Source organism: Martes martes, assembly GCF_963455335.1.
Source record: "Martes martes genome assembly, chromosome: 8".
In the NCBI taxonomy this organism is placed as follows: Eukaryota; Metazoa; Chordata; class Mammalia; order Carnivora; family Mustelidae; genus Martes; species Martes martes.
Window position 1 is genome coordinate 136,399,045 of NC_137895.1, and position 25,451 is coordinate 136,424,495.

General features: G+C 53.9%; 1 protein-coding gene across 2 annotated transcripts in view; it reads left to right on the forward strand.

The window, feature by feature from the left end:
• Positions 1-25,222, forward strand: part of SFMBT2 (Scm like with four mbt domains 2) — a 225,793-nt gene extending 200,571 nt beyond the window's left edge. For both annotated transcript variants that reach the window (XM_080812563.1, XM_080812564.1), the window contains 5 exons: positions 9,500-9,675; positions 12,079-12,245; positions 12,529-12,792; positions 13,531-13,659; positions 22,073-25,222. In XM_080812563.1, the coding sequence (XP_080668689.1) occupies positions 9,500-9,675; positions 12,079-12,245; positions 12,529-12,792; positions 13,531-13,659; positions 22,073-22,213 (877 nt within the window). In that variant the 3' untranslated portion in view covers positions 22,214-25,222. The remainder of the gene's footprint in view (positions 1-9,499; positions 9,676-12,078; positions 12,246-12,528; positions 12,793-13,530; positions 13,660-22,072) is intronic.
• The last annotated feature ends 229 nt before the right edge of the window (positions 25,223-25,451 follow it).

Sequence of the window (25,451 nt, forward strand, 5' to 3'; positions counted from 1 at the left end):
GGATAAGGAAATAGGACAAGGACAAAAATCCTAAACCCCATTAAAATCGCCCCTGTTGCTAAACAAGCCAGAAAGTCGCCCCAGGTACCAGAATGACAGGGAGAGTTAATTTTGCGGTGTTTGCACTCATTTTCATGTTACCAAGTCGATCGGAGCTTTTATGAAATCCAGCCTTATACAGTCAAAACTGACACGGGGCAGTCAGCCCTGCCTGATCATGAAGGCAGTGTGTTACCTATTAGGTCATATACGACGGTGAGTTCCTTAGCTGGATCTTATGTGGCAGCTTACAATGAGAATGTGTCTGTCTGCCCTGGGTTTCGAGAGTTCTGGATCACAGTGGCGTCTCAAAAGCAGCTGCTAATGATGACAGATTTACAGGTGGGAGGGAACGTTCCTTCTAAGGGTACTGTGTGCTGAGTCACCTCTTCGCTTCTGATGTAAAACGACAACATTTTAGATCTTGACAACTTGGCTGTTTTCTTTGGTGCAAATGAGAAGAGAGAGCCCAGCCTGCTTCCCATTTTGCTGAAAGGCTGAACCGCATCCTGTCCTGAATAAATTAACCTCCTGGAGGGGGGGACTCGCATTTAAGGCATTTGGTTGTCTGGGTCCCTGTCCTCCAATGATAGTATCACAGGGAGTGCTTTCAGGGGGAAAGGACAGGAGACCTTCAGCCCTGGGGTTTGGGAGGGCAGTCGCTGAGCAGTTGGGGTTTCTGACTCGTTCTTCCTCATCTGAAGAGAAAAGACCCATTTTCTTGAGAGGATGGAGGTGCCATTGAAAAGGTTTGACCTGTGCGTGGGAGAAAAACTTAACATCGTCATCTTCTGTCTCTTGATGATTTTTCCCCCTATTTATCTAACAGCCACACTTTTTATACTAAAAGAACTTACTGCAGTATTGAGCACCGGGTAAGGAGTCTGTATCGAGAGTCTTCAGCGTATATTGAAAGGCAAAACCCAGGTAGCTGTGGTTCCGAAGAGAAAGTAGGTTCTCACGTAGTTCATTCAGCAGTCCTGGAAGAGAACATTGCTCTCCAGTGCATTTCGGTATACTAAATTGACCTACATTATTTTGAATTTCAGAAGGAAGAATTTAGGCTATACGTTAGGGGGATTAAAAAAAATACTTCCAACCGTGTGCATCTAGAGACATTGAAATGTTTTCCGACATGTTCTAGAATCTTCTTGCGGGGGGACTCTGCTTTGAGTGGCTTTTGTGATCATCTTTATAAAATCCAGGTAAACACATTTTCCCAGTCCTTTGTTACAGTTACTCAGAATATTTAAAGAGGAGTTGTCCTCTGTAACTGGAGGGAACGAGACTTCTTTATCACTTAGGCAGATGCAGGGGAAGTCACAACTTCGAGGTGAGTCACACTTGGCTCTATAGAAATGATACTTTGGTTTCTTTTTCATAAGCAGTTACTGATTTTTTATGTGTTTCTATTTCCCTTTTTTTGGGTCTTTTACTCATGCTTCTATTTTGTGAGTAGCAAGATGTAATATTTGGCAGCAAAATGATTTGTGTGGAGAAGGAGTCGCAAACAGAGGCTTTTCGTTGAAAAAAAATTACTAGTTTGTTCACCTGTTAATTTTTACCTCACTCAGATTTGTGCAATCGCTCTCCTGAAAACATGCTGTAAACATTCCAGGAAGCAGGGGCTGAACCAGTTTGTGGAACCCAAGCCCAGGTTTCTGCGCGCGCTGAAGTTCCTCAGGTTATGGGTCTGGTGTTTCCGCTTCCAACATTGACCAGTTTAGGATGTTCTGAATTGGATGGGGTCTTTCCAGAAATAAGCGCACACATACCCCCTTTCTTACTCAGAGTTGTCATTCCTTGAAATGCAGGAATCCAGAAAGAAGGCAGAAGTTTCTGAGGGGTTGTGTATCATAAGACCAGAAGCCAGTGAACCAAAGCGTTGCCCGTAGTTCTGAAGATCACAGAGATGTGGCGATGAAGGAAAGGCTCGCTTCTGTAGGGGGTCGGGACCATAGCTCATTGCGGCTAAGGAGCGGAGTGATGGTCTCCCAGCACGTGAAGCTTCTCTGTCTCCGAAGAGTTGAGTTCTTCCTTCAGAATTCTTCTTCAGGTCATGGATTCAGCCTGCGGGAGTAGAACCTGGTTTCACACCCCCATCGCTGCCTCACCAAGTTTTATTAGAAGGTCCTGCTCTGGAGTCATTTTGCAAGTGAATGATAGACCTTAGGCCAAGTTGGAGTCCTCCCACTTGGATCCTCCTGGAATTTAAGAGTGGATTGTTACGTCAGTGTTGGGTTTTTCATTCTGTATTTCCTTTTGGCTCAAAATCCATTTTGGTTTTTCTCAGGGGAAAGAGGTGAATATTTTCCAGCATCCTTGTTTCTCTGTCTTCATCTCTCTCTCTCCACCCTGCCCGATGTGCTCACATGTGGAAATAAACCCCCACTTTGGTAGGAAGATACTGGAAGACCATTCATACTTCCTTCTTGATGGCAAGGAGGAAAAAAACCTTTTTTGTACCCTGTAATCTTCAGTTCCTGGGAGCCTGCAAATTAACCTGACAGATGACCGATGAGCAAGAGAAGAGACTTTACTCACAGGTGCACCGTGCACTCACACAGGAGTGCTTCCTGATGAGGAACTTGAAGGGGCAGTTAGGATCTGGAGCTTAAGTGTATGTTACCCCTAACTTAGTAGGGGAAAGAGAGTATGGAGCAAAGGCCCTTAGGGGAAGAACAAATAGGTTTCTTTCTTTCTTTTTAAAAGATTTTATTTATTTATTTATTTTGACAGAGAGAGAGATGACAAGTAGGCAGAGAGGCAAGCAGAGGGTGCGGGGGGCTGGGGGGGATGCAGGCTCCCCGTCGAGCAGAGAGCCTGATGTGGGGCTCGATCCTAGGACCCTGAGATCATGACCTGAGCCTAAGGCAGAGACTTAACCCACTGAGCCACCCAGGCGCGTCCAAATAGGTTTCTTTATGAAAGACATAGGAGTTTTTAGGAGAACAAATAGGAGTTAAGAAAGTTTGAAACAGTTGGTTTATGCGGGCCTGAGCAGTCTTTTTTTTCCATGGCTGTGAAACTCCTCAGAGAGGGCATTTATGGTAGGTTCACTCTGGTCTCTCCCCTAGGCTTCGAAGCCACTCCAAACAGGGAACTTAAGGTAGTCCTCGTTTCTCAGAAGTTTCTGCTTTTAGTCAGCTCATGGAGGCTCTGGGAAAGCTGCTTTCTGCATCTTCGGATCTCAGACATCTTCACCTCAAAATCGTCTCTGTGCGGGCTCTGGGGTTCTGAGCGGGTCCCCACAGTGACAGCCGGGGAGAGGATCCTTCCTGCGTCCCTCTGCTTTCTGGCGTCCTGTGCTGTTTCGTAGTGGGTGTCTGAGACGTCTGTCACCCAGCCTGTCCTCGGGTGCCCTGCTGGTAAAGACGGGATCACGTTCCGCATGTCTCTGGCGCCTCAGTCATGCAGCGGTGGAGGGGCACGGGGGCCGGTCTTCAGTTTGACGGAGGCGGAGCTCCTCTGACGGTGGCCGCTCACCACACATCTCCCCGGGCCCCTCCTTGCCCACCTTCTCTCTCTTTGCTGCTTGTCATCCTGGTGTCGGTTCTGATCCGATGATCTTTTACTTCTTTTTCCCTCCTTCCTTCCTTCCGAGACCAGGGAGCTTTCTGCTGTGTGCTAGCCGGATCATCTCTTCCAGTATTTCCTCTCCTCGCAGAACTTGTGCCCCGTGCTTTAAGAACCTTACCTTGTGTCCACAACAGCCTTGCTGCTCCTTTTACTAAGTTCCCCGGCGGAGGGTCCTTCCCTCCGGACTCACATTGACAGGATAAAGCAAGGAGCTTTATCCCGTGCTTTGAGCTGTCCCCCTCCCGTTCTGCCTACGGAAGTGTGTCCCTGGCATACTGTTTGTCCGCCTTTCATGACAGGGAGAGCCGCAGAACGGATTCTACTGCCACCTGCCATACAGGCTAGCGAGGGGACCGGGACCACGGTGGCGCCCCTCAGTTCGTGCCCTGGGCGCTGCCCGCCCACCTCTCCACATCTGATGGAGCTCCTGACGCCTGACCTGCCCGCGATGCCCCGGGAGACTATGAGGATCGGATGGTCACGTTGTACGGAGTCTCAGAGAACACAGAAATGACACTGTCATGTGAATGCAGTCATGCCATTAAACCCCAGCCGATGGGTACAATCCTAGAGCCGCCTGTTGCCTGTGTTTCTTGGTAGACCAGTAGCTCTGCTAGTGCGTCCTCGTGAACAAGAGTTGTGCGGACACTTGCGTTCATTGTTGGCCGGCTCCAAGCAGGCCAGGTTGTTGGTTCAGGCAGGAGCTGCAAGGTCCAATGCGTCTTCCCCGCATCGCACGAAAATCCAAAAGCGAATGCCCGTGCTGACCCGCCACACTCGGAAACAGATGGAAGTCATGGTATACGCTAAGCTTAATATAGTTTGAGTCAATATACACCTAACGTTTTTTATTATTTCTTCTCTATGTGTTTATCTTGAAACAATCTCAAACTTCTAGACAAACGACTGTTTAAATTATGTAAACAATTTATTACAATTACATTATTTCTCCGGGAGGATTTCAGAGTAAGTTGTTGGCATGATGGCCCATTGCCCCCCAATACGTAACCATTTCCTACCAGCAAGGACGCTCTCCCATGTTATCAGAATCAGAATGGTGATGCACACGAGTGGTCATCACACCGCACTCATGTGTCTCCGCTGTCCCAGTGTTGTCCCTCGGACAGAACCGGGGTACTGGGCTGCCCTATCTCTTAGGGTCCCCTTGCTCCCCAACAGTTGCTCGGATTTTTTCCCTGACCTTCGTGACTTTGATATTTGTGAGGGGTAGGGACCCTTTTGCAGAACGCCGCTTCATTGGGAGTTTCTTTCCTGTTTCTGCATGACGGGGTTCAGGGGGTGTATGGGGAGTATCACAGGAGGAAGGTTGTTCTGCTCACAGCACCCTGCTGGCTGATGCCCATAGCTGTGCACCCCCTCCCTGGGGGTGTTTACTTTGATCACCTAATTAAGGAATGTCTGCCACGCTGCTGTGGGGCAGAGGCAGCTGGTGGGGGGATGCTCTGTACTATGTAAATATCCCTCTTTTTCAGGCTTTCAGCCTCTTCAGAGCCTTATTTGTGTCTGCATGAGTTCAGGGGCTCCTGTTTTACTCAGTGGGGTGACGTCATCAGCTCACTCTGACGCTCGGGTTGGCCCAGATTTGGCCAGTGGGGACCATACCCAGCAGGTTTTTTCTTTTTTTTTTAAGATTTTATTTATTTTTTTTTTGAGAGAGGGAAGAGAGAGAACGAGCAGGGGGAGGGAGAGGGAGAAGCAGACTCCCCGATGAGCCGGGAGCCAGATGCAGGGCTCCATCCCAGGACCGCTATCGTGCCCAGAAGCTAGCGGACGGAGCCACCCAGGCACCCCCCACACCCCCCCAGCAGGCTTTGTGTTTATCGCCTTGACTTTTCTCATCAGTGTTTGATACTTGGTTATTTTCTGACCCAGTAAACTGTTCCCAGATCATCGTGTCCTTTCTCTGCCTCGTCCTGGACTTAGCCACCTCTCTAAGGAGACTCGGTTGGTTTTTTTTTTGTTTTTGTTTTTGTTTTTTTTTTTTTTGGTGGGAGGAGGTGAAAAACGATATTTAGCAGCCAAGTTTGGACACGTAAGCGCACCGCTGTGAAGGTGTTGTGTCTCTTGGGCTTTCTCGTTGTACAGAGCAGTGACATTTGTGTGTGTATGTGGGTGTGTGTAGACGTACATATGTGAGTGTCTAGACACACACATGTACAAAAAGAAATTTATATTTACTTCTGTGTCTGTTGGGTCAGGAGCCCTCATGACCACCTCCATGGTCTGAATTTTCCTACAAGGGCTGTGGGGACTGAGCGCTATGATTTTACTCCGGGCTGAGACGGATCGCGGTGACGTAGTAAGGACACGCAGTGAGGTCGTGAGGAAGACAGAGGCAAGCGGAGTCTGGAAGAATCTCCACGGCAGGCCTCCTCCTGCTTGCTCTGCTTCCCCGGCAGCGGAAGTGACTGTCACGGGACGATTCCGTCCAGAGAAGCCCAGGCCGATGCTCTTCTTGTGGGCTGGTCCCACAGGCAACACACTGCCTGGCGTGGACCGGGCAAGCAAGCAGGTCCCGTTTTCAGCACAAAACACACGGTTCACCCAGGCCGGGCACAGTTCAGCACCTGGATGACCTCCAAAATGCAGTTCCCAGACACCAGCCACGGCGACTAGCTTCTCTAGAGACTGCAACGTCAGGCCCGCGAGCCTGGCCTTTCTTGCACACTTGTGACCGAATTCGAGCTCCAGTTGCCCCCCTCCGACCCGCCTAACACCGTTGGGCGGGCTCCCCTCTGGCCTTTTCCTCCCCTGTATTTGTACCCACCCCCCAACACACGGGACACCTGTCTCGCCTGTCTCTAGTCTGTTGTTGTGTTTGGTCAGGCCTCGCTCTGGAACCAGTCTCCTGTCCCTTTGTTCCCTTCACCCCCATCCGGGCCCTCGCACCTGACCCGTGCCGGGTTGTCCGCAGGGGCAGACATCCTCTGTGCTCTGAGCAGGACGGAGATGCTGTCATCCTGCCTGCCTCCTCACCTGCCACGTGTCTGGATCCTCTTAATTAAGGAGGGCCCTTGGCACCACACCCGTGGGAGAGGGGGAGACGGAACATAGCCCACGGGCCCCTCTGGCATTGGAATGGCCCTCCATGGTCACCCGAGGCGGGTCCAAGTGGCCAGGCCCTTTTGTCCCATCACAGTGACTCACGGCATGGGGGCTGCCCACAGGAGGGGAGGCGGCGAGCTCTTGGAGCTGGACAGAGCTAGAGGCTCTGTGTCTGGGCCTGCGTCTGTGCCAGCAGTGGGGACGGGAGGTCCCGGCAGCACCACCAGTGTTTCCCGCACCCACCCCCCCCAGGGCCAGGACACCGTGGGTCCCACCCGGCCTCTCCTGCCTGCACACCGTCCCTGCCCAGTCTCCCTGCCCTCCTCCTCCACCACCATAGCTATTTGATGGGCTTGTTCCAGAAGGGCAGGCAAGGGGAGGGCATTCTGTTACTTTTAAACCATACTAGGATCCTATTTTCATAAACCTGGATTGGCGTTTCCTGAATGGGAAAGGTTTACTAAAGCGCTTGCTTCCACGGAGTCTTCCCAAACTACAAGGGAAGAGAAAGCTGAGCCTTCTCTCTCTCCCGTGGGGCATCTGCTCTTGTCCTCTTCATGTCCTTCTCATGTATTTCTGGAAGCTTTGGAATTTGGAGGTCTCGGACACCTGTCTTCGGGCCCGAGTTCCACAGGTTGAAACTGGACCTGATTTTCACATTTGTCTTGCCTTTTTTTTACTTGATATCATTTTATTTTTTAAGGAACTTCAAGAATCTTGATACAGAGCTCTTTAGAAGGGAGGGAGCCCGAGGGCTACAAAACTAGTGGGAACAACTGTAAGGGAAGTTGTACCAGTAACGGGTTTTTAGTCTGCCTTCCCCAGAGCAGGAGCCATGCGCCGCGTCCGCGGACCTGTGCTGGTGTTATCGTGAAGCATAACAAAAGCACGGAGCACGAGCCAGCCAAACGTGAACCACGGAGTCCTCCGCGGAGCGCGGGCTGTGTGCCTACATCTAGGGTCAGGAGAGGTCCTAGAAAAATCAACCCTTGTTCAAGGGCGATGCGATTTAAAGCACGATCTTATCTATAAAGAATTGCTTTTTAGTTCTCACTGTGCAGAAAGCCAAGCTAGGCACTTCAGAGAAATGCAAGAATAGTACAGAGGGGCTGGGATTAGAGAGACCAGAGAATGAACACGAAGTCCGGTTTTTTCAAGTAAGAATTTAATTTCTTTGCTGTTGATAACTATAAAAAAAAACGATTTGTTAGGAAAGGGAGTATTTTTCTGGTCTTCAGAGGCATACAGAGAAAGCCTACTTAAAAGCAACTCAGGATCACTTTATCCTATTTATTTATTTTTTATTTTTTATTTTTTAGTTTATCCTATTTATTTTTATCACCGCTTTACTCTTAGGGAACCAGATCTAGGTTTTTTGTTTTGTTTTTTTTTTTTTTAATTTATTTATTTGTCAGAGAGAGAGAGAGGGAGAGAGAGCGAGCAAGCACAGGCAGACAGAGTGGCAGGCAGAGGCAGAGGGAGAAGCAGGCTCCCCGCCGAGCAAGGAGCCGGATGTGGGACTTGATCCCAGGACGCTGGGATCATGACCTGAGCCGAAGGCAGCCGCTTAACCAACTGAGCCACCCAGGCGTCCCCAGATCTAGGTTTTGAACGTAATACTTCACTTGCAAATTACCGAAGCGATGCTCTCCTTATGTTATGCCATTTGCACGAATTACCTGGTGTCCCTGTTGCTTTGCGGCAGGCTCTTAGAAACCTGCAACACGAGTGTGCAAAGCAGGTTTGGCAGAGAGCTCATGCCCATCACCCCTACAGACGTGGACAAGCGGGACGGCAGTGCTGGCTTACTTGGCAGTTCATGCCTCTGGATTGTGGTTAGTTTTCCAAAAACTAACCCGAGCGTTACCTGCCGCTGTCTTCCTGGAACATACATTGTTTTTCAGGATTTCAACTTGAGGGCCCCTGGGTGGCTCAGTCGGTTGAGTGTCTGCCTTTGGCTCCGGTCATGATGCTAGGGTCCTGGGGTGGGGCCCCACGTTGGGAGGGGTCAGCTTCTCCCTCTCCTTCTGCCCTCCCACCTGTTGTTCTCTTCCTCTCTCTCTCTCAAATAATAAAATAAATAATACCTTTAAAAAAGATTTCAACTTGAAAATCGGGGTGCACCTCTGGGGCATAGTTGAACAGGCCCCATGGTTTTGGTGCATTCTTTGTGTCGGTGGACTCTGGCTTCCGTGACGTGTCAGTTAAATACACACCGGTCTAACAGAGACGTGCGTAAGTGTTTTATACCAGTGATATCGTAAAAATGTGTTGACGGGTGGCTCGAACCTACATCCAAGCACTCCCCTTTCCAGCCAAGCATTATTTACGTGGTTATTCCTATAAGTACTTGGCCCAGGGACTCAGTGCCCATTTTTGAACCCAGCATTCATTCCGCCTGCTTTCCCGAAGAGCTGGTCTCCAGTGTTATGCTGGTGCCTTCGCTGCGGGTGGTTTTTCTTAGCAGGAGAAAGCTTTTGTTTTTTGTCTTTTGGTTTTTTCCCTTAAACGTGATGAGCAGCAAGTGACAACATCTGGATTTCCGAAGGGTTCTGGGGCAGGTGTTGAACCGCAGACACCACAGTGAGCAATGCCACGCGGAGCTCTGTGGCGGTGGTTCGTCGCGGGCGTGGTGGACGTGGTGCTTTCCTGAAAACACTACTCCGAGCTCCAAAGGAACGATAAAAGCAAATGACAAGGGAATCACACAGAGCCTACCTTATAGTTGGAAAATAAAGGGGCTACTTTCAGAACGCGCCGCGTGCCCAGCGGTTCGGAGTAACTGTGTGGTCTTGTCGCTCTTCCTCATTTCTAGGTACAGAGGCAAAACGTACCGCGCCGTGGCCAAGATCGTGCGGACGTCTGACCAGGTAGCAGATTTCTGCCGGCGGGTTTGTGCCAAGCTGGAATGCTGCCCAAATCTGTTTAGTCCCGTGCTGGTTTCAGAGAACTGCCCAGAGAACTGCTCCATTCACACCAAAACCAAGTACAGTAAGTACAAAGAATGAAAGGAGATTGGGCTGGGTGCCTAGAGGTAGTTGGTGGATTTAAAAAAACAAAACAGCCTTTGAATAATTTTTCATGGGAATTTCTATGAAAGAATTCTTTAAAATTTGCTGTGGCCAATACGTGTCCCTAGCCCCATGGAGGGACGGGATGGCAAAGAAGCGATGGGAAGGGTGGGATGTGAATTTCGGGCATTGGCTGAGTTTGGAAACTTACCCGGCTGAGAGGAGAGCGGGGTGAAGCTGGTTCTCGGTTGCAGCTGGTAACCGGCGTCGCTTTCTTGGTCCTCAGGCTGAGGCAGTACAGACCCTGCTTTTGCCCCTCGGGACGGGGGTGAGCTCCTTGTCACAGCCTGCACCCCTGCCCCACCTCCTCCTCTGGGCTCCTTGATGGGGCTGCTGGGAGGGTGCGAAAGCAGCCCGCACTGTCCCCGGGATTCAGGGTTCCTCCCCGCTCCCTCCACCTTTGCTCTGACCACTTCCTGGCAGGATTTTCATTACTGTCCACCATACACATGTGCCTCTGCTTTCTTTAGTGGCCTCTCCCAGGTCCCGTCCTTCCTCAGCTCTGGCCTTTGTCTGCAGCCTTGGTGGCCTGGGGCTTTGCTCTCCCGGCCTGCATTCCAGCCACTGGCACATGAGTGGGACACGGGAGTGCGGGCCACGTGCTGGGAACCCCAGCCAGCTGAGACGGATCAACTTGTGTGTCAGAACCAGGAATCTGAACCACCATTTGGAGTGTGAATCTCCTTGTAGTTTTCTCAGTATGGATGCATGGATATCCTAAGAACTCCTTTCCGCCCCATTTCTGCCAAGAGTTAGCACCCTTGTCTGTGAGGTTGGACCACTGGGCATTCTGCACCCGCGCTCATGCACGGAGAGCCAGCGGTGTGTTGGTAGGACGTGGGGACGTCACTGCCCTCTCTGGAGAACTTGTTTCCCCTCACATTACATTTGGCCAGAGAAGAGACCCCCCTGAGTACACTGTTCAATAAGAGGAAGACGCGGGTTACCCCAGCTCGAATTAAATATGAACAAAATGACTTGGAGATTTTTCTGGGTCTCATGTGATGAAGCATCAAAATCCTGAGATCCCTGGGTCAGTGTGAATACCGCTGCAGACAACGGATGCTCCGGGGGGACGACAGAACCACGCTGGGGAAGGACTGGGAGCACCAAGGCCAGCAGTCACCCCAGTGTAAGCCCAAGACTCTGAGAGTGTGCTGCCTCTTTGTTGTATTCGGTCAAACTCAGATTTCCAGCATCCGGCTTCTAGAAGACCACTGGTAGGCGTGTGCTGTGTTTTCTCAGCCCTCAGATCAGTTTCTCGGCTGTTCCGGATGATTTGATGTTTATTCTTGCTGTGCTTGAAGGGCAAGGCGAGCTCAGGGTCCCCTGCCCCTCCGCCATCTTGACTCCCCCAGGTTCTAGAAGACCAGACAGGTCTTGCCCACACGGGGCCCTTGGGTGTGAACAGGTGCTTATTCATTCGTGACTGGTCCGTGGGGACAACCGTGAAGCCGGGCTCGTCCTGCTCTGTGGGTTGCACTGGTCTCGTTCTGCATGTGAGGCAACAGAACACCGGGGCCAGGTGGCGTTCCTGGGTAGTATAGCGGCGTGGGCACCCACAGCAGCCACGCTCCGCCACAGAGCGTGTGCTCCACTGAAGCCCCGGAGCTGTGTGTTTGAGTGTTTTCTTGGCTCCTTCCAACCGTAGATAAAGGTTGCCTTTCTGCATGTGGTTTTCGATGGAGTAGTAGGGGTTATGTTATGGGACGGCCGAGACTTTGGGCGATGGGTCTTGATCGGGATCATAACTGAGAATTGGGTCCTTAGCAGTGGTTTCAATTAGTTGAGTATACGTTTAACTTATAAAATGCAGCGGTCGTTGCTGGAAGCTGGTAACTGACTCTGACGGGGGCTGTGCACGTGACTAGAGACCTGTATCGAGGTGCCGGCGGGGCCGGTTTCTCCGCAGGCCTCTCTCTTTGGCTGCTGCCCTCACACAGCCTTCCCCCTCGGTGCACCTTCCTCTTCCTCCCTCTGTTCCGCTTCCCATAAGCGCCCTGGTCCTGTGGGGTGAAGGCCCCACGCTTTGGACCTCCCTTAGCCTTCATCACCTCCTTAAAGGCCCCATCTGCAAATACAGTGCCGTGCGGGTGAGGGCTTTAATGGGCAAATTTTGAAGACGCATAGGTCTGCCCCTAACACTTTCTAACCGCGAGGGCATGGGAGAAACGTTCTGAATGAAAGAACGATCTTTCTGTCTTTTTCTCTTCTCCTCTTCTCTCCTGCCCGATCTTTCTCTGGTCTCTGTACTCTCTCTGTGTCGACGTACTACATGTGTGCGATCGTTAGAAGGCGTTTTTCATCCCCTCTCTCCTTGCAGCCTATTACTATGGAAAGAGAAAGAAGATTGTGAAGCCCCCGATTGGGGAAGCCAGCACCGAGAGCGGACACCCGAAGCCCGCCAGACGCAGGAAACGGCGAAAATCCATCTTTGTGCAGAAGAAGCGGAGGTCTTCTGCCGTGGACTTGGCCGCGGGCTCAGGGGAGGTACGTCCTGCTCAGGGCACCTTCCTGCACGCGCCCGGGACACGCGGTGGCTCTTGGCCGGGGCTGTGGCCCACGTGCGATGCCGAGTGCTTGCAGACTCCGGGTACCAGGAGCCCGGCGCTTCAGCCACTGAAAACTCGGCCATGTGGACCAGGAGAGGGCCGCGACGGGGACATGGTGGGGATGGCTGGATGGGCCTTGCCGCACCCCCCCCGAGGGTTTGCATGGGGCCAGCTCGGCGGGAGAAGGCCTCCCTGGAGTCAGTGCTGTCCCTTCTCCCCAGGAGAGCGAGGAAGAGGATGGGGATGCCGTGGACGAGGACACTGGCAGCGAGGAGACCAGCTCCGAGCTCCGCGATGACCAGACAGATACCTCTTCAGCCGAGGTCCCCTCCGCGCGGCCCCGGAGGGCTGTCACCCTGAGGAGTAGCTCGGAGCCTGAGCGCCGGCCACCCGTGGAAAGGCCTCGAAGGGGCCGGAAGGTGCAGGCTGCCTCCTGTACCGAGGGGGCAGAGCAGGGTGCGGCCACCGGCCAGGACCCGGCTGAGGTAATGGCCGCGGGCCCCAAGCTGGGCTCTGAGGTGCTGGGGCTGCATGCAGGGTGTCGAAGAAGGAAGGCCTTGACTGGGGACTCCGTGTTTAAACCAGCAGTTGTGGCAGCTCCAGCCCGGTTCCTGAGTCTGGGGAGAAGGGCTGGGTATTGTCCACCCGGGACGGAATTCCAAGGGAGGTCACGGCACCTGTTTGTCCAGAAGGATTTCCAGCTGCGGAGGATCCTTGTCGGGGGATAGACAGACTAGGCCCTCAGGGTCCCGGGGCCACGAGGTTTCCCCTTCACGGGAGACCTCTGTGGTGCTGTGACACAGTCAGCATAGCCTGTCTCCCCCAAGTCCCCAGGCCGTCTGCGGTCAGCTGGGGTGTCACAGGCGCCATCATCACCAGCATAACCGCAGAAGGGCTGGCTGCCTCCTGCACGTTCTCAGGCGCCCTGTACCCTCCTCTCTCCAGTCGGAGATGCTCCTCCCTGTGCAGGCCCGAGACTTCTTGAACTTGGTTTCCAGCAGCTGCCCTCACGGTGCCTTTTCTTTTAACCTCTAAAGGCACACGAGTCATTGGAGGCAAAATCATAACCCAGACGAGCTGCTGTGAACGTCCCCGTGGCTTGTCCGGTGCCCGGGGAAAGGCCAGAGGGAGGAGGAAAGTCTGGCTCAGGCCCGCAGGGTTTACCCAGTGTCCTGCCGACCTGGCGGTGATCAGGTGACCCCCTGCCTCCCTTCTCCCGCCAGGACACAAAGCAGGAGGAGGAGGAGAGACTCGTTCTGGAGAGTAACCCGCTGGAGTGGACGGTGACCGACGTGGTGAGGTTCATCAAGCTGACGGACTGCGCCCCACTGGCCAAGATCTTTCAGGAACAGGTGTGCTTGTCCTGCTGCAGTGTTTGTTTTATGTTCTCTGGTCTTCCGTTTGGCTGCTTTCTGGGCCTGGCTCTGGCAGGGCACGGGTGCTTTCCCGTCACTGCAGGGGGCTGGGGGATGGAAGCCTGGCTCACACGTGGTCCTGCCGACACTTCCTTGGGGGGCTCTTTGCTGCCCAGCAGAGACGCAAGTCCTGGCTCGGGCTCCCTTGTCAGGGGCTGGGAGCCTGGGGCCCTCTGGCCTTCGTCGCCGTCAGGGTCAGGGCGGTTCTCCGTCCTGCAGGAAAGCCATCTTTGAAAGGTTTCTGTCTCCCTGGGCCACCCTTTTCCCAATCCTTCGGCTGGGAAGAGCAGGCGTCCCTTGGGCTCCTCTTCACCCAGGCCCGGGGCAGCACTGGGGGCCATGCTCTGTAGCAGTGAGTCTTGAATGTGGAGGGACGCAGACACCTGGGTGCTCCGCACCGTGCCCTCTGGCGCCCCCAGGTCTCTGTTGGTCTGCCGTCTCTGCTCCCCACTTTACGTTGTTGGATTCATACTGTCCAGAGCGGCTCGATCTGTTTAGCGGGAGAAATAGGGAAGGGACGTGTCCTCATCTTCCCAGAGGCAGAAGCCCCCCATCTGCCCTGTTTCTCTCGATGCCACTCTCCTCGCTGCTTTTGCCTCACTCTTTTGCTCCTTCCTTTGTAACGACGTTAAAAATCTGTGGGACGTTAGGTTCCTGCTAGTGATGGGTCCACGCAAAACAATCAAGATAATCTATACTTTAGAGGAATTTTGATTCTGCCTATGAGACGAGGAGAATTAGCTAAAGTGTAAGACGTGCTTTGAGCCCTAAAAAAGGAATTTTTTTTACGTTGCCCCTTAAATTAATACAGAAACAAATGGCTTGTCTAGACCCAAGCCTCCCGCAGAAGCCCCAGTGGACGCCTGTGAGCCGCTCTCCCGTGTTCGCCTGAAGGTTGTTACTTCTCGTAGCGCCTCACGGGGTACGTGTGTCTCTCAGGCGCTCGGATGTAAGGATGGTGCTGTTCACCATGTAATCCATTAGACGTGTGTCTGTGTGGCCTTTTTTTTAGATTATATAAACCAATATTCTGGGAAGAGGGGAACTCAGGCATTCAGTCAGGGAGGAAAAAGAAAGGCCTCTGGTGCCTCTGCCCCCAGCGAGTCCCCCAGATCTCCTTCCAGGCCACTGGGTGCAAAGCAGATTGATGCAGTTCCCAGCTCGTCCCGGGGGAGGGCGGCTCTTAGCACTCAGAGGTCCCATGTGGTCAGCCCTGGAGCCGCCCGCAGACACAGACTGCGTGCACGGGAAGGCATGAGTGGCGGCCGTGGGGCTTTGCCATGACCAGCACCTCCTCTGAGTGACACAGGAACGCAAATGGGAAAAAGCTGCATCAGACGTAACTTAGTAATGAGCCTGTCCCTTCATTTAAAACACGCGGACGGGGAGAGAATTGTTAAGAACCACGAAGGCTTGTGTGGTTTGGGCCATCTCCTATCTCGGAAACAAAAATAAAATGGTAGATTGAACTCCTGCTAAAAGCTTTGGCTAACGTGGCATTTTCCCAGGCGGCCGTTTGTGAGTGGTGGCCCAGCGAAGACACTGAGCGCTGGTGACCCAGAGCTTAACACGTGCGGCTGTTTGCTCACGTGTTCGTTCAGCGCAGTGACGGAGTGTCTGCCCTGGGCCTTACGATGTGGAGGGTCGTGTTCTAGATGAGTCTCAAGCTGTGTTTTTGCCTTCTTTCACTTTTAGACTCCAGTGCACACTTTTGGCTGGAAATGGTTTTTAGCTGAGCTGTGGCTGAACAGGGCACGGCGCTCTCCCGCCCGACTCTGGGTTAGTGGGACGGCGCGAGGTGAACAGGCCCGCGTGCAGCTGCTTTCACGGGCCGGTGACACGAGGCGAGAACGTGAAAATGAGGCTGACTTGGGAGAAAGGCTAAAATGCTACGAGTGCCAAGTCATCCTTACTTGCACTTCTAAGCCCAGCTTCTTAGGGTGTGCCAGAAAGTTCTGAGCCCTCCCAAGCCAACGTGTCCAAGACGTGAAGTGTGCCCGTCACCTTCCCACTCCCCGAATCAGGCGGTGGGCAGGGCCCTGTCTCTCACCTTCTCCTCTCACACTAGTTAAAAACTCGGTCCTACTATATACCTCCTTACTTCTCTTAGAGACGGAAGAATACGTAGACTGCTTGATCACAGCTGTGTTCCGGTTCGTTTCCAGCCTCACGGTAGGCCTTCTCTTGGCCGTGGTAAAAAGCTGCTGCCCACTGTGCTGTCCAAAGCGCATGGGACTTGAGCCCTTTACTGTTCAGTTGGGCCCGTCATTACTAATTTTTGCAAATTTGTTCAGTCGTCTTTGAGCCCAAGTGCCCTGTGGTCCTGCTTCGGGAGGCCTCCAGTGGGTCCGTTCAGCCATGGCGTGAGGTTTCCGATGACCCCGGGCAGACAGTGGCTCTGTTCCCCAGCGTGGGAGAAACCCCGGGGCGTGGTCTGGTGATAGCAAAGTGCACTCACTCCTCGTGAAGGTGTCAACTCAGGGCTGTCCCCGCTTTATGGGAGGGCGTGCCTTTAATTCTGAAATGTTATGGCAACAGCTTAAAATGTCTCTACTCTGTAATTTCATGCTGCTGCAAACGTGTACATTATACAGTAAAACTCCACACATCTCTAACTAAGAAAAACACAAGACTCTTAAACAGAGGGTGGCCCTCGCTCCTTGCCGTGCGGTGCTGTTAGTGTGGGGCCCGGTGTTACTTCTGTGCACCTGCTCTCTCCCGAGCTGTAGGGCTGTGCAGTGGGCGGTGGCCACACGCAGCCCACATGGGAAGGAGAGTCAGGGGACAGACGTGTCGGTCACCTGTGACATTGACCCCACCCAGCTGCCACCCCTGCCCTTACCTCTGGGACAGCCTGATGCTCAGGTTGCTCAACCCAGCCCCTGGCGGGGGACGCTTTGGTGTTGAGAAATCAGGGGCGCAGTTTTATTCTTGACTGCACATTCTTCTCAAAACGAGAACAGTGCGGAGTTCTGTTTCACGTCATTGGGGAGGATGGGAAATGAGGAGGCCAGAGGCCCCCCGCAGCTCAGGTGCAGACAGACCGCACGGAACCCTCAGGCCCCGTGGTTGATTGGTTCTTCCCAGGTCCCAAACAGGGTGCTCGGTGTCTGTGATCAGGGAGATGGCCATGCCTCAGCCCGCCTGTGGTCTCTGTCTCCCTGCACGCGGCAGTCTGTGCAGATCCGGCTGGGCATTTCTTCTAGCTCACCCCAGGGCTCTCCATGCGGTCCCCACGTGACCATGTGCACCAGCCCTTAGTAGGACCGGTTCAAGGACGTGGACACGTCCATCCCTTCCAGCTTGCCCACACTTGAAGGTCACGCCACAGAGCATGGACTCTCCACCCCTCAGCCATGGCCTAAACACCCGGATGTCTTTACCTTCCGGTGCCGCCCCCGCAGAGGGAGGGAGGGCCTGGGAAACACTCTCCCATTGGCTTTGCCCATTTGCGAAATGAGCGAGCGAATGTGTGTCGGGGGAGTGAGAAGGGGCTGTGATCGCATAAAGGTCTAGAGGCCGTTACGAGATCCTGACCATCATTCTTGTCTGGTTTCATCGGCCCTGAGCTCTGTGCAGCTTTTCCTCCACTGCTCAGGGCCTGGGGGGCTGCCTGCCAGGGCTGGAAATCGCCCCATCACTCCCCAGTTCTAGATGCTTCCAGGCACCTAGGGGCAGCAGGCTTAGAAACAGATAAGGACAAGCAGACTGGGACAAGCAGCAGTCACTCTGGCCGTTCATTACAGGGCCTCAGGATCAAGCGCGTTCATCCCCTAGGCGTGTGGGTGCTGGTCAAGGAGTAGTTTGTTGAAGTGGGTCAGACGGTCCGTGTCTGGGAACTGGCGCGTCCTGCTGGCAGGTGTGAGGCCCTGTGGCGTCCCCCAGGAGGAACACTTGGGCTGCCCTGGAAAGAGTCTGGGGCGCTTCCGGCTCTCTAAAGCCTGCATTCACTCCCAGGGCCTGTCCCACGGCTTCTGCGCTCTGTTGGCAGAAGGTCTGTGAGGTTTAGGAACAGACCCAGCGAGGGGCCACCTTGAAGATTCTGTCTGGGGATTGGAGACCGGAGTTCACCCTCACCACTAGCCGGGAGTGCAAATTTGAGGATAGCGGAGCTGCGTAGAGTCAGCCTTGCAGGCCCGTCCTTCTTCCCATGTGAGGTCTGCGGGGAGGAGTGGGGGGTCTTCGGGAGCCGGGGACAGCTGGCCAAGGCACTTCCAGAAACCTCAGTGTGTGCACCCCAGCCCCTATCTCCCTGGATGGGAGCCCGATGGCCCTACTGGACGCATCTGCGGTGTAGACCGAAGCAGCTGTCCCCCACGGTGTTGGGGTCATGGGGTCAGCAAGGTGGAGCCCCCGTGAGTGGATCGGTGCCCTTGTAAGAGAGATCGCGGAGAGCTCCCTGGCCCCTCCCCTGTGTGAGGACTCCGGAGCCGGGAAGCAGGGCCTCACCGGTCACCTTGGTCTGCTGGAAGCTCGGTCTCAGACTTCCCAGCCTCCAGAGCCGTGAGACCTAAGTGCCTGTCATTCCCCAGGCCCCCAGCCCGCCATGTCTGTTACTGCGCCCTGGGGGACTCACGGCTCCAGAGTCCCCCGTCTTTTCGAGTTCTGTCCACACGTCATATTCTCTCACTTTGTCTTTACCTGTTTATTGACTTTTAAATTCGCCCAGACCAGGTCTTCCCCTTCAGTCACTCAGCAGACGTTGCGCGAGCCCCTCTGCTGCATTGAGCAGACATTTTCCTAGATGCCGGGATTAGAGCGGCGGAAACAAACTAGAAAAACTCTCTTGCCCTTCTAGCCAGGCCTTCTCAAAAGTCAGTTAAAACACGAGGCCCTCCCTGACTGCTCCCCCAGCCAGGTGTGTCCTGGGGCTCAGCTTCAAGCTCTGTCTGCGAGGGTGTGGATTTGGGCTGCCGCATACGTGTGTCTGTTCCCCGGCTAGAGAACACGGGAGCCAAGTCTCACTCATCTTGTATCTCCAGTAGCTACATTGGGGTCTGACATACAAATAATTCAATACCTATTTTGCAAATAAATGAAAAACGACTTTAAAGACTTGGCATCTGCTCAGAAACTAAGATTTGATTTACCAAGGGAATCCCCTTCTCCTCCTTCCTGGGCTGTGAGGCATCAGAACAGTGGAGAAACCTAAAAGCATTTCAGAAAGAATGACAGATACTGGCTTGCATCTGAGACGTAGATGCACTAGTATATTTTTATTGAGAAATGGTTTGTGCGTCCCAAAGCGTGGCCATGAGGCATGCATAGACGGGGCACACATCAGAAGATGAACGCCTGTGAAAGCCACCGTCCAAGGAAGACTCTTTTTTACAGTTTGTCCTTTCGTTGTTGATCTGTGTCGTGCCTTCCGTGTTCCTGTGTCCGTCTGCCATCCCGTGTCTGATCTACACGGAGTGTTATGGTTCATGGTTGGTCCAGCCGCTCCATGGCCCGGTACTGGATCCTGTGGGGAGCACACCAGTTCTGGGCGACCTTATCTCTTAACGGGCTCAGCTTTGCGACCCCTAATAAATGTCCTCCCCTCCAGTCCCTCGGGGCTTCCCCTCCTGCCTCCTAACTCATTCCGATACACTGTGGCCAACAGCAGCTTGCGGATGTTCACGTCCTGTAGTGTGGCTTCTCTGCCTAATGACTGTTAGCGACTTCCTGGTCACACACCCCAGAAGCTCGTGTCCCACCTGCTGTCCGGGCCCACCTCAGCTTTCCCTTCAGCATCTCTGTGCTCTCCTCGAGTACGTGCTGTCGTCGACTGCTTGTCTTCCACAGGCCCATCCTTCCCTCCAGGATTCCCCGCGGCCCCTTAGGTCTGAGCACGGGCATCTCCTGATCTCCGAAGCGCTCCTTGACTCCAGCGGGACTGGCTGTGTTCCTGTCCTTTGAGCAGGAGCACTGTGTCCAGACTTTATTCTATCTGTACTGTGGTGGCCTGTTCCTCAGAATGGCCTCCCTCGAGGTTCCTCCTCTCCTGGGAGGGAACCTGTTTCATTCGGTGCAGTAACCATGGAACCCATCACAGTGCCCGTCTCAGCAGGCCCTCAAACGCTTGCTTGTTGAGTAAAGAAATGAATGACCTCCTCCAGTTAGATGTGGTGCGTGCGTATGGCAGCCACCTTCACTGAAATGGTCTGTAGAGAGTTACGGAAGCATTTTAGGGGCGGCTTTCAAGTGTGATTGAATCTGTATGTCCAAGGATGGCCGTCGCGACTAAGTGTATGGCTATGTAGAGCTGTGGTTTTCCCTCCAAAGTTTAATATCAGACAACCATGGTTCTAGGGGCACCTGGGAGGTTCAGTTGGTCCGACTCTTGGTTTCGACTCAGGTCATGATCTCAGCATCTGGGGATTGAGCCCCACGTCAGGCTCCCTGCTCCGTGGGGGATCTCTTTGTCTCCCTTTCTCTCTGTCCTTCCCCCCCCTCCAGTCTCTCTCTCAAATAAATAAATAAAAAATAAATAAAATAAATAAATAATAAATTTTAAAAAAACACGTGGTTCTGATGTGGTCTCTTACTAAATGATCTTAGGTAGATCAACTAGCTTTTCTGGCATTAATTTCCATCTAAAAGAAAGCATCCTATATCCTAAAACAAGCCTCTGTTCTGTTCTTCATTGAACATGATGGTGAAGCCACCTGCACCTGGTTTCGTAACGTAATCCTGTTTCCTGCTTACATGGTATTTTTCTGAGGCCCGTGGTAGTCACAGGACTCTGTGTCCCTAGGCCTGTGCCCGCTCTGTCACGTTGTGGTATACCGTAGGTGGATTTGCCTCTGAAGGTGCAGTTGGCTCGCAGGTCCCAGGTCGGGGGTACCATTGTTTGGCCCACGACCTTGAGCAGAACACTGTCTCTCATCACTCCCAGTCTGCCCTTTCCTACGACCGGCCTGAGAGGTGGTGCATGAAGAGCCAGTGGAGTGACATGTGAAAGCACAACCAAAAAAGTAAAAACAGGGACAGCATCAAAAATTCATTGATAGTTTTGTTAGTTTCTGTCCCACTTTAGGCATGTGTTCAAGACCAGTCAGTTTACTTTGGGTTTGAGGAGGTCCGTTTTGAGTCCTGGGGGAGATGTGGCCTGGACTGGCCACGGCCGCGCTCACGTAATTCAGACAATTGTAAGTTGCACTTGCTTTGATACTTTAAGGTTAATGCTGCATTTTTACTGCTGCTCTTCTTACTAGGGATCGTGAGCGCGTCAGGGTGCCTTTGAAACTGAGGGTACACGACATTGTATTCCTACCGTTAGTCCTCCCAAGGCTAACATTTATTCCCATTTTGGGCTGTGTTTTGTTCGGTTTGGTTTGAGTATTTTTAAGACTTAAATAAACCATTATTTGAAGAAAATAAGCGTCCTGTGTGTAAGTCCTCGTGAGTGAGGTTGGAGGTGCTCCCGTGCAGTTGCGGGACCGGGCGTCTCCATGGCTTACGGCAGCTCTGCGCTCAGCACTCCGCCATGGGCAGAAATTCTTGTTTGCAGGATGTGGTTTTGTGCCCTCCTTCTGCCGCTGGACTTTCCTGTTACCTTCTCTTACTGCCTCTGCCATGTGAAGACGGCCTCGGTGGATAGGAGGAAGGGATTGCACTTAAACTCAGTCACCCGATCAAACGGTATCTACATAAATGAGCCCCATTTGTTACGGGAAGCAAGCCGGTGAAGAGGCAGAGGTGTCCAGTGGGGTGATCGTAAAGCTTTGGGGTGGGCCTTTGTCCCTGCCTCCCACAGGGAGTGCGGCTGGCCCGTGTCTAATGGCTCCGTCCTAGCCCGGGCCCGGTGGGCTAACGAGGACAAGATGGGGAGGCACACCTTGTTCTGGGTGGTGCACGCGTGCACGTGGAGACGCGTGCCTTTGTGTGTCGTCCTCAGCGGCACACTGCTCTGGGTAGTGGTACATCTGTCTCTCCAGCATCTTCTCAGCCGTTTCGATGGTGAAATGTCAGACCTTGGCGAGGAACCCGGAGCGGCCGCTTTTAGCAGAGCGCTCCTGCCTGGTGCTCACGTGGAGTCGCAGCAGAACACGGGGCGGACCAGGCGGGCGCGGGGGCGAGGGGGCTCTCCCGGTGAGGAGCCGGCGGCTTGGGGAAGAGGAGGTCCTGCGGCAGTGCCCCTGCTCTGCCCCTTCGTCCCCACCGGCCTGGGTGTGTGAGTTTCGGGGTAGCTGGGATTTTCCGAGCACACAGGTTTTGTCGACCCGAAAGAGGAGGGAGTCCTCAGGCCAGGCCGGTCTGTGTGCACGCCCCGCATGCCCGTGGCCCCCGGGATGAACCTGTCGTGACAGCTGCCTTCCCCCGGTGTCCGGAGTGTGGGCTCTAACGCGGCTCTGTTTCCCGGCAGGACATCGACGGGCAGGCGCTGCTCTTGCTGACGCTGCCCACGGTACAGGAGTGCATGGAGCTGAAGCTGGGGCCCGCCATCAAGCTGTGCCATCAGATCGAGCGGGTTAAAGGGGCCTTCTACGCCCAGTACGCCAACTGACGCCGCCCTCTCGGGAGGGGAGCCGGCGCTGAGGCGGTGCAGCGTCTCGGGAAGGTTTGGGGACCGGCGCTTTGTTTTTTGGGCGACGGGAGCGGGTACACGCACCGAGTAGTGTCAAAAAGCAGCACGGAGGACCTCCTTCCCCTCCAGCCTGTGTGCCGGCACCACGTTTTCAAGCACACCCGCCACCGCGCCGGGGGCCCCTGGAGTGTTGGGCACTGCGGGAAAAGGAAGAGCTGCTCCATACATCCACCTCTCGGCATTCTCCCTCCGCAAGCCAGACAGCTCCTGCGAAGGGCTCTCCTCAACCACGGCCCACTTGGCTTTGAAAATGAAGGCACAGGTGATGTCTTTCCTGCACATGCCCAGAGAGGACACCAGCCGGTGGCTTTGCTCTGCTCGTTCGTGACGATGCACACGTGGCCGTGGCTGCACGGATGCCAGTTTGATCTTGGTGGCAGCTTCGTCCTCAGACACACTGGTTTCGGGACATGGTTATAAAAGGATGGGCTAAACCCGCGTCACCTGTCCCAGCTGCCTCTTGGGAAGTAGGAGGCTTGAAGGCAGGTGGTATGTTGTTGCAGTGGGACCATTCTTGCCAAGCGACGGATGTCTAGAGCCTGTGGAGAGGTCCGTCTGCAGTCTTGTCTAGAGCCTCACTTATTTCTGACTTTCTCATTTCATTGTAACCAGATCAGGGAGTTGGTCCTTTAGTCTTCTGGGAAATGCTGAGCTGTGTATAGAAGGAAAAGCTTAATTTCAGAGAGGAGTGGGAAGAGGCTTCAGGAAACTCTTAATAAACCAGCTGTGTCCCCTTAGAGGGATCCTGCAGTGAGTGTCTCAGTGAGTCTGGCTTGGATCCCAGTCCTGGGCCGTCCGGGAGGAGGCACGTGTTCCCGACGGGAGCCCGGGCAGCATCCTGGATCAGCGACCTGCCTCATACCTGCTCTTCTGCTGGTACAGCTGATGGCCACCTGTGACCTCGGGTGACCGTGTCTCTCTGGACCCCCTCGTCCGCCTCTGCTCCTGCTAAGGGAAGAGTCCGACCCACCCCCACGAGACACAGCGGGTGGAAGAGAATCACATCAGCGCCATGTTTGCTGTTCCCAGCAGCCCACGGTGGCCTGGAGGGTGCCCGTGACACTTCTCGGGGAGTTCATCGAATCAGTGAAGTCACTTGTGGAGAGATCTGTGACTCTAAGAATTGGCGGAGTTGTTTGTTTGTTTATTTTTATTATTATTATTTTTGTACCAAGCCCTTGATCTCCATCTGCTTGTGAGGGACCCAGCGTGTTCGCTCCCACCCAAATGGACTGCCCTCCGTCGGGAGGACGTGCGCTGGGACACCAGAGTTTCAGAGTCGGGGTGTGGACCCAGAAGGGGAGCACGGCTTACTCTTCTCTCCTTGATTAGGGTCTCCTGCCTGGCGGGACATCCTGGGCTGGGCTGAGGAGCTGTCCTGTCTCCGCGTGCATTGCGAGGCGTGGTCATCCATCAGATGTTGCAGAGTCTGATGACTGACGCTAACCTGTATCCATAGTCTGTCCCTGTTACAGGTGCAGATGGGAACCATGTCTTGCAGGTGACTTTCTCCTCTCCACCTCATCTGATTGTCACTACCAAGTTTTAAATGTCTGGCAAGTGGGTCTGCCTGGGGACCTGTGCTGGAAGGACCGGCGTCCTGCCCTGTGGCGTTGGCAGCATGGCGAGGACAGTAGCATCCACGGGGACTCACTAGTTGGCTTGCAGTCAGGCTTCTGTCCCCCGCCACCTCCTCCTGGGTTCCCGCTCCTGCCTTCTCAGCCACATACTTGCGGCCTTCCATGCCCAGCCCTGTGGAGTCCGTTGGAAAGGGGATCCGTTTCCAGATCGTCAGCATTTTCCCTGCGCTGACTCACTCACGAGCCTTCACTGTGGCCTTTTCGAGCTGAGCTATTCCTGGGGCATCTGAAACGGGAGTGAGGGGATGTGGGGGCTGCAAGGTAACCTGTTTCCAGAAGGAGTGTCCCCTCCTCGTGTCCTTTCAGGGAATGGTGTTGGGGGGAGAGGTGCTGCGTGGGAGTGGGAGGTCTTGCGGGCATCTCTGGAGCCCCCCACCCCCCAGAGAGCTGGTAAGCCTCCCCCTGGCAGCCTGGGCAGGATGTAGTCACCGTTGCAGGGGACATGTCCTGCTCCCCAAGGGGCTGTGTGCCCCACACCTCCTTGTCCTCAGTGTCTCTCTGAGTGGCGACCCGTCACTTCCCCCACATCCACTTGGTGGTGCGTGGTCAGGAAGACGAGGCCGGGGCCAGAGGCAGAAGGCCCGGCTCCAGGGTGACCATCACGGAGGTCACATATGTGTCCCTTCCTGGCCCCCCCTCCTGGCCAGTAAACCTTTCAGGGCCAAGAAGATGCTTCTAGTGTGAGTGTTGCCGACGTCCTCCTGAACTTGGATTCTCCGGGGGGGTTTCCACTGCTGGGTGCACTTCACCTCGTAGCAAGTGGGCCATAGCATGGTAATGAGGTGTTCCTTCCTCTGTAGGATTCACCTGACTCCAGCTTCTGGCCTATCAATAGGGCCAGTTTCCAAGGTGCATGTTGCCGTCTTGCCGTTGTGTCTCTTAAGGCAGGAAACGATGATTTCCTCTCCCGCCCCAGCACCACCATGGCCCTGAGGCAAGCCCCAGCAAGGGGCACCTCTCCCCCGACTTCTCTGTTCCCAGACACTCCAGCCTCTGCTCTGTGTCTGTGATAATACTTCGGGACCAAAGTCCTGTCCTCTGTGTGGCTGGGTCCCACATACACCGAGCTGCCCGTTACCTCCTGGAGCTGGCTGGGAAGCGTGTCCTCCTCTCCTGACCCAGCAGACACTTCGCGTTCTGTACAGCGTGGATAACTTGAGAAGCAGAAATGCAGCCTTGGTGACCGCCCTCGAGCAGTCCCATCCAGAAACTATGGGAGCTGGTTCAGCCCCCGCCTTCCTGACTGCCTCTGTGCTGTGTTGGGAAAATATCCTGCCCACAACAACATACACCTAAAAAACCCGAAAAAACAAAACCTAAAAAGAGTAGGGTACAGCTGGCATTGCGAACGAACTTCTTTGCTTTTCCAAAAATAAGAAAAGAAAAGAAAAAAAAAAAAAAACCAAAAAAGGGAAATGGAAACTTGTTTCCTTCAAGTTGCATTGACCAGAGAACTATCCCATCGCTTTTAAAGTTAGGCTCATTGATGGGAGCGGGGCTCACACCCCGTGTTTGGG